At 46.3% G+C, this 8,872-nt stretch overlaps 1 protein-coding gene across 1 annotated transcript; it reads right to left on the reverse strand.

Annotated features, from left to right (window-relative positions):
- Positions 1-8,007: 8,007 nt before the first annotated feature.
- On the reverse strand, positions 8,008-8,520 carry LOC126249159 (uncharacterized). The gene has a single exon (XM_049950815.1). The coding sequence runs from the start codon at positions 8,518-8,520 to the stop codon at positions 8,008-8,010; it is 513 nt and encodes a 170-aa protein (XP_049806772.1).
- Between the last annotated feature and the right edge of the window lie 352 nt (positions 8,521-8,872).

Raw genomic sequence — 8,872 nt, forward strand, 5'->3', positions numbered from 1 at the left:
CAGCTCCCGACACTAGTTCCGTTTGCAGCCACCGATAAAGATAAATCAGACGAATTAGAGTAATTTCAAACTGTTGTCCTAAGTTATTTACACTGAAGCGTCAAAGAAACTAGTATAGGCTGCGTATTCAAATACAGCGATATGTAAACAGGCAGAATACGGCGCTGCGGTCGTCAACGCCTATATAAGACAACAAGAGTCTGGCGCCGTTACACCGGTTACTGCTCCTACAATGGCAGTTTATCAAGAGGTAAGTGAGTTTGAACGTAGTGTTATAGTCAGCGCACGAGCAATGAGACACAGCATCTCAGAGGAAGAGATGAAGTGGGGATTTTCCCATACGACTATATCACAAGTGTACCGTCAATATCACGAAACCGGTAAAACATCTCCGACATCACTGCGGTCGGAAAGAGATCCTGCAAGAACGGGACCAACGACGACTGAAGAGAATCGTTCAACGGAACAGAAGTGCAGCCCTTCCGCAAATTGCTGCAGAATTCAGCGATGGGCCACCAAAAATTGTTAGCGTGCGACCCATTCAACGAAACATTATCGATATGGGCTTTCGGAGCCGAAGGCCCACTCGTGTACTCTTCATCACTGCAAGACACAAGGCTTTACGCCTCGCCTGGGCCCGTTAACGCCGACATTGGACTGTTGATGACTGGAAACATGTTGCCTAGTAGGATGAGTCTCGTCTAAAATTCTTTCGAGCAGATGAACGTGTACGGGTATGGAGAGAACCTCATGAATCCATGGGTCCTGCATGTCAGCAAAGGACTGTTCAAGCTGGTGGAGGCTCTGTGATGGTGTGGCGCGTGTGCAGTAGGAATGATATGAGACCCCTGATACGTCTAGATACGACTCTGACAAGTGACTCGTAGGTAAGCATCCTGTTTGATCACGTGCATCTATTCATGTCCATTTTGCATTCCGACGGTCTTGGTCAATTCCAGCAGGACAATGCGACACCCCACACGTCCAGGATTGCTACAGGGGGGCTCCAGGAGCACTCTCCTGAGTTTAAACAAACTCGCGGGGGCCGTACACGATATTAGGCAGCTGTAACAGTTTATTTGACTCTTCAGTGTATTTTGGAATGCTTAAAAAGTGGAACTGAAGATGGTCTGTCTTTATTTACGAAAACAACATTTTTCAGAAAAATTACTGCTACTTTGAGACAACGGGCCGTGTCCTGATATTATAGATGGGCGACAACATCAATAATAAGATTCAGGAATTCAGGAAGGTTATTTCATTGTATTCCTTATTATTCCTGTTGATACCCTCGCGGTACATCAGCCACTTGTTCTCCTATCGTTGCCCTTAGTCGTGTGGTTCACTTTACTTTTCTTTCACGGTTTTAGTTATTAGTATGCTAAATGCTCTTCCTGCTGCCACAGTTAACCTAACTGACAAAATCTATTAAAAAATGAAAAAAAAAGCTTCGCGATGGTGGAAAATCGTTTGTGAGTCGTCTGAACTCTGTTGTGTGCTTTGCTGAATTTAACTGTTTGCTTAAAATGTTTTATAGGGCGAAAACCGAGAGACATTTGCCTCAATGATCTTCGTAAACTGCTAAAAAACAACATTGGCTCTTACGGGATCTCACGTTGCCCTTCTGAATTGTTATCTTCACTTTCCGTTTGGTTCCGGATGGACTTGTATTACACAAACAGAAGTGACTCCTAGTTTGCCCACCGCACCCAAAGGCTCATCCCTGCAGTGCCTAAGTCCCATAGTGGTTCAAATGGCTCTGAGCACTATGGGACTCAACTGCTGAGGTCATAAGTCCCCTAGAACTTAGAACTACTTAAACCTAACTAACCTAAGGACAACACACACATCCATGCCCGAGGCAGGATTCGAACCTGCGACCGTAGCGGTAGCGCGGTTCCAGACTGTAGCGCCAGAACCGAAGTCCCATAGTGCTCAGAGCCATTTGAACCTGCAGTGCCCCCGTAACTGTCCCATTCGTTTCACAGACATGTCTTAGAGTTTTCAATCCTTTACTTCTGCCATATTTGCCGTAGTCGATCAGAATATCATACAGAATGGAACAGCAGGTGACATGAATTAATCAGCGGTTATTCAGTCTGGTAGCTCTACGGAATCTAATCATCAACGAACGGCTCAGCTGGATATGGCACACGTGAGGAAATTTGATTCTCTTATTCGCTGACTCGAAGACAATATCAGTGCTAGATGGTGTTACATGCTACAAATGGTGTTCATAAGAAATGCTACACATTTTTTTTCTGAAAGCAGGTTCGTTTTATTCACGATTCCAGTATACCATATGATTCCTCACTTTTCTGGCTACAAAACCCCACTTGCAATACACTCTCCATCCAATGTGACGGCCTTATGCCGCCTTACTGAGAGGGCCTGTATGCCCGCGTGGTAACACTCCACTGATCGAAGCCGAAGCCAACGTCTTTCTGAATCAATAAACTCCCCATCATCCACGTATTGCTTTCCGCAGAGTACATCCTTCATTGGGCCAGACAGATGGAAGTCCGAGGCGGCGAGATCCGCTCTGTAGGGTGGATGAGGAAGGTTTGCAATCATGACAGATGCCTAGCTCAACGACTCACCGTGCTTTTGTTCACTGCGGGCTCTCCGTAGACATTCTGCAAGTGCCCACGAATATCTGCGATGCACTGGTTTTCCGCCAAAAGAAACTGAACATCAGCTCTCTGCCTGGAACGCACCTCCGCTACAGACACCGTTTAGAATGCTACGTATAGCGCCGCCATGTATCGGAACTTTGTGAAACTATATGGGCTAAAGCGAGAATATTCCATGATGTCCCACAGAAAATTCCGCATTCTTTCAACCTAAACTGGCTGAGAAAGAAAATTCCTTCAATAACGTTTTGAACACCCCTCGTATTAGCGTGATGGCTGTCGGGATGACATTTGTCCGGTGTGTTGCTACCTTCCTTGGCCTCAACGTTAATATATTTACCTTCTTCGTTTCAATCACTGAACGGACACCAGAGATGAAACGTATAGCGTTTCAGAAATGAGACGAGAGACACGCAGGCGCAGTCTCGGCAGACGGATTGCCTTTGTATTGATCGCCCGCGCGGCATGCCATGTGTATCGCGATTTGTGACTCGCACACCTGCCGCTTGGCACCGCACATACTTTATAAACTTATAAAATAGTTTTTACAACTTCAGTCACTTTTTACTAAAATCTCTTAGCACAACACATTTCAGCAGCATGCTGCTATCGTCAGGTGCATTACAGTTACATATATTTGTAGCGGTATAGTAGAATCTTTCCTAACCTGCTATGCTAAACTTAGATGCTTTATAATCTTGCTCTATTCGAGGGCTAAAGTGCGCTATAAAGTATTTCTTGCGGACTAATTAGTAACACATTCTGCGGATTCAGAGAGGACGAGGGGTTAAAGGAAGGAATGCTGGTGTTTAGCGTCTCTTCGAAAGCAAGCAAGGTCATTACGGCAATTACATGTACTCAGTTAGAGAAGTATGTGGGAAGTAATTGCATTCAGTCCCACCAAAGTAAAGTCTTATGTTAACCACAGAAAATTAAAGCGACAAGAAGGGGATGGAAGTGAATACAATTTCTACACAATTAGGGCACCTCGTTGTGTAACGCTTGGAAGTAGAGTTTCACGTCTCGTCCACACACACACACACACACACACACACACACACACACACACACACACACGCACGCACGCACGCAAATACATAAGTACAAGTAAGCGTAGAAGAAAACGTAGCTCAGTCCACCAAGCGTTGGGAATGGAATCGGCCCTGACTCTGTAAAACGTGGGATGGAATTTGCCATAAACGACTGAGGGAATGTGCAAATCACAATGTCCGATACCCTTCCTTTCATCTACGTCTACATATCTACATATATACTCCGCTAGCCACTAAGCGGTGTGTGGCGGAGGGCACAATTCACGCCATAGTCATATTTCCCCCTCTGTGCTCCACTCGCGGATCGTGCGAGGGAAAAACGACTGTCTGAACGCCTCAGTACCAGCTCTAATTTCCATTATCTTTGAATGGTGATCATTGCTCGATTTGAAAGTTGGTGGTAACAATATATGCTCTACATCCTCGGCGAAGATCGGATTTCAGAATTTAGTGAGCAGCCCCTTCCGTTTAGCGCGTCGCCTATCTGCAAGTGTGTCCCACTTAAATTTTCTATGAGATTTATAACAATCTCAAAATGGCTAAATGTACCAGCCACTAATCTTGCTGCTCTTCTTTCGACTTTCTCAATCTGTTGAATCAGACCCAACTGGTAAGGGTCCCATACAGACGAACAATACTCTAAGACTGGACGAACTAACGTATTGTAAGCAATTTCCTTTGTTGAAGGACTTCATCGCTTCAGGACTCTACCAATAAACCGCAGCCAGCCGCAGTACCCGAGCGGTTCTAGGCGCTACAGCTGGAGCCGCGCGACCGCTACAGTCGCAGGTTCGAATCCTGCCTCGGGCATGGATGTGTGTGATGTCCTTAGGTTAGTTAGGTTTAAGTAGTTCTAAGTTCTAGGAGACTGATGACCACAGCAGTTAAGTCCCATAGTGCTCAGAGCCATTTGAACCATTTTAGCCAATAAACCGCAATCTAGATTTAGTCTTGCTCGTTACTTGAGTAATCTGATCATTCCATTTGAGATCATTTCGAATAGTCACACCCAGATACTTGACTGATGTTACCGCTTCCAAAGGGTGAACATTTATTTTGTACTCGTACATTAATGGGGATTCTTGCCTTGTTATACGCAGTAGGTTACACTTACTAATATTGAGAGATGACTCCCAGTCATTACACCACGCATTTATTTTCTGCAAACCCTCATTGATTTGTTTACAACTTTCGTGTGATACTACTTTCCTGTAGACTACAGCATCATCAGCAAACAATCTAATGCTGCTGTCAATACCATCAACCAGATCGTTTATGTAAATCGTAAAAAGGGACCTATTACGCTGCTCTGGGGCACACCTGAAGTTACGCTTGTTTCTGTTGAAGTCACCCCATTCAGGACGACATACTGCTCTCTGCCTGTTAGAAAACTTTCTTTCCAACCGCATATGTCATCGGATAGTCCTTAAGCGCGCACTTTTTGGAGCAAGCGACAGTGCGGAACTGAGTGGAACGCCTTTCGAAAGTCGAGAAATATGGCATCAACCTGGGAGCCGGTATCTAGAGCCTTTGTATATCATGCAAAAAGAGGGCCAGCTCTGTCTCGCATGACCGCTGTTTCCTAAAACCGTGCTGGTTTCTGCAGATGCGCTTCTCAGAGTCTAGAAAGGTCATTTTGTTTGAACACAAAATATGTTCCATGATTCTACAACAAATCGATGTCAGTGATATTGGCCGGTAATTATGTGCATCCGATTTTCTCCCCTTTTTATAGATTGCTGTGACCTGGGCATTCTTCCAGTCCCGTGGAACTTTCCGCTGTTCCAATGATCTCTGATAGATGATGGATAAGAATGGTGCTATTTTTGTAGCATACTCAACATATAATCTTACGGGGATACCGTCTGGGCCAGATGCCTTCCTGGCATCTAAGGATCTTAACTGTTTTACAATCCCAGATACACTAAACACTATGCCAGCCATCCTTGCGTTTGTTCGATAGTTGAAAAGGGGAATGGTGCTGCAGTCCTCTACCGTAAACTAGGTTTTGAATGCTAGGTTTAGTATTTCGGCCTTCTGTTTATCATCATCCATTACATTACCTGTACTGTGAGCAAGAGAAGGTATTGCATTATTTGTAACGTTCATTAATTTTACGTACGATCAAAATTTTTTGGGGTTATTTTTAGAATCTGCAGATAAAATATTTTTTTCAAATTCGTTAAAAGTGTCTCTAATTGACCTTTTGACAGCTGCTTACATTTCACACAATTTCTTTTGTCAGCAGGGCGGTAACTACGTTTAAAACGACTGTGCAAAATTATCTGCTTTCTCAGCAACTTCCTAATGTGTTTGTTGTACCAAGGTGGATCCTTTCCCTCTGTTTTTTTTTTTTTTTTTTTTTTGCTAGGCACATACTTCTCTAGCACGTGGTGGACGATACCCCTAAATTCCGACCAAAGATGCTCAATATCTTCAGAACAAGAGTCCAGCGTCGCTACAACAGCGAAAAACCCTCTGGTCAAGGGGTGTGTGAGAAAGCTTTTGCCTGTGGCACGCTTCTCAACTGTCGCTCAGTTTGTGTAGCAGTCGCAGTGTGGCCTGTAAAGGCTGATCGCCTTATGCAGAGGCCCATTTTGTACACCTGTGGTGCACGGAACGAGGGCGGCGGATTTTTTTGGACAACTGGCACACATCTGACACTTTACATGTGACAATTCTGATAGTTACCAAGACACCTCTCAGGTTCTCCGCTATCTACTATTGGCGTAAAACATTTGTTGCAAATTAAGATGTTTGTAACTGTTATTTCTAGGTATTTGGTTGAATAATTATGCTTATTTAATAATTAGATGCACTTTTTCTGTAATAAGGAGTCATTTTCTTCCAGTCTGTGTGTAAAAGACACAGACATTTAGATTCACTGATGGTGTGCAGTGTCCACCACGTGGGCGACTAATGAGTTTGTCGATATTGGAAATTACACCTAAACTCAAGGTACAACTCTCGTATACATTCCGGACTTACTGTTGAAGTCAGGTGTGCTTATCGACTTAACACTGCCGACCTTAAAGCTTCATACACGCCTGTAAATGACTAAAAAGACGACGTTGGGTCAATTTATTGTTAAATATATGATGTACATACTGCATGGTGTAGTATTGCTGTGTTATTTACAAGTCGTTTTTAATTTTTTTCACATTAATTATGTACAATTACTATACTAGCATGTGACATGAACGGTTAGCTAACTAGTGTAGTAGAGAATTACTGCCATTAACAATATGAGAAATATATTAGATTGAATGTTTCGTAAGTAACATGGGAATTGTTCACACAACAAGTAGTACCACGTACTTTACACACAGTTAATAGACTGACATATTGCAAAAACAATGATCTGCAATCCCTCCACAGACATTCTGTCACCTCGTTGAAAGTGGCCCCAGCAGAGTTGAAGCCGTCATAAAGTCGAAGGGTAGTCACACCCATTTTAATGTCCAGGTACTTTTGATTGATAGTGTACAGGGGAAGAAAAATTTGTATTCGTGTACGATTCCGTATTTGCACATGGATCAGCATTCGGATGTAAGGACCAAATCAAGTGCACTTTCTTAAGGGCAGACTTTTCCCGATTTTAACCAAACCTGCAATTCCCGTAACAGGGAAATAAGTTCCATGCGCTAGACCGAGAGACCTGGGGTAGTGGTTAAGTCACCGGACAAATGGCTCTGATCACTATGGGACTAAACATCTGAGGTCTTCAGTCCACTAGACTTAGAACTACATAAACCTAACTAACCTAAGGACATCGCACACATCCATGCCCAAGGCAGGATTCGAACCTGCGACCGTAGCAGCAGTGCGGTTCCGGACTGAAGCGCCTAGAACCGCTCGGCCACAACGTAAGTCTACCGGACACCCATTCGGGAAGGCAAGGGTTTTGATCTCACTCCGGCCATCTAGATTTAGGTTTTACCCAATCAGATTAATGCTGATGCGTGAATGATTTCTGTTGAAAGGCCACGATCGATTTCTTTCTGTTGTATTCTCCAACAGTTTATTCAACGTAACTTCTTCTACAATACAATAGCTGACTGTACAACAGATGTAGACGTCCGTCGATATAGCCGGAGATTTCGTTCCTCTCGGTCGGCTGGTACTTCGATCGGCGGTGCAGTACAGCGGCTTCGGTGATATCTTCTCGGAGACTCTGCCATAGCGGTTGCCATTAGCAGCGGACGAAGACTGGCCTGCCTTTGACCGACCGGGCCTATATGGTGAGCTGGAGCCAATAGAAACCCCGCGTAGGAATCCGTGGCCGGATACGTCACGGCGACCTCTGCAAGGAAAGGTTCCTATTAATCGACTGGAATCTTCGGCGTTGTTACCTGTTGTCTTCGCCTGTTTGGCTGTTGGTTTGTTTCTCTCATAGCGTGGCTATTATGCGGTGCTGCCTGCCATTTAGGGGAACCCGATGGCAGACAGTACACACCTCCCTTCCCGGGGAGCGAGAGGAGGGCGACGTCGTCCTGCTCGGCCTTGGCGGCCTCGTGGAGGAGGCGGTGAAAACTCGCAGCCGCAGAGTAGGGCGCGGCGTGGCGGGCCAGACGAGCGGAGCTGCGTCGCGGAAGAGGCGGGGAAGCTGGCAGCGATGGCGCCAGGGGCATAGGTTCATCGACGTCCGCCGGATGCTGCCCGTAAAGTGGAACGTGCGGGCGTTGCTGGCTAGGCTGCGACATCGGCGGCGGCGGTGCCAAGGGCACGGGGGCTTCGTCAACGATGGCGAATGGCGCAGCAGGTCGGGCCGGCGGAGGAGCCGCTGGAGCCTGCAGCCGCTGTGGAGACGACGGCTGTTGCTGCACGCCGACCATGGGTGGAGCACATCCGGGCGTCCAGAAGAAGGCGGCGGAGCGGCTTGCCGGAAAGAAGAGGCGGTCGGAAAACCCTGATACCGGCGCCGGAGTTGGTTGCGGTGCTGGCGGACCACTTTGTCGGCGATACGGACGTCAAAGAGCTGACGGCCTCACGGCCGGACGATCAGCCCCTGAATCCATCCGGTTCGCGGGCCGAAACCTGGCTCCCAGATAAGGGATCCCGGAATATAGGGAGCCTGTGCAGTCGGAACCCGTTGTTTGGGTGCGGGCCGGAGGAGGTGCAAAAGGGTACGAGGTTGCCGGCCATGCAAAAGTTCCGCCGGACTACGGGAGCCGATGGGCGTCGACC

The sequence above is a fragment of the Schistocerca nitens genome, chromosome 3 (genome assembly GCF_023898315.1).
Source record: "Schistocerca nitens isolate TAMUIC-IGC-003100 chromosome 3, iqSchNite1.1, whole genome shotgun sequence".
NCBI lineage: Eukaryota > Metazoa > Arthropoda > Insecta > Orthoptera > Acrididae > Schistocerca > Schistocerca nitens.

What these genes read in the sequence shown, in the direction of transcription:
- LOC126249159 (XM_049950815.1), bottom strand. Translation starts at nt 8,520, where the DNA reads ATGGTCGGCGTGCAGCAACAGCCGTCGTCTCCACAGCGGCTGCAGGCT.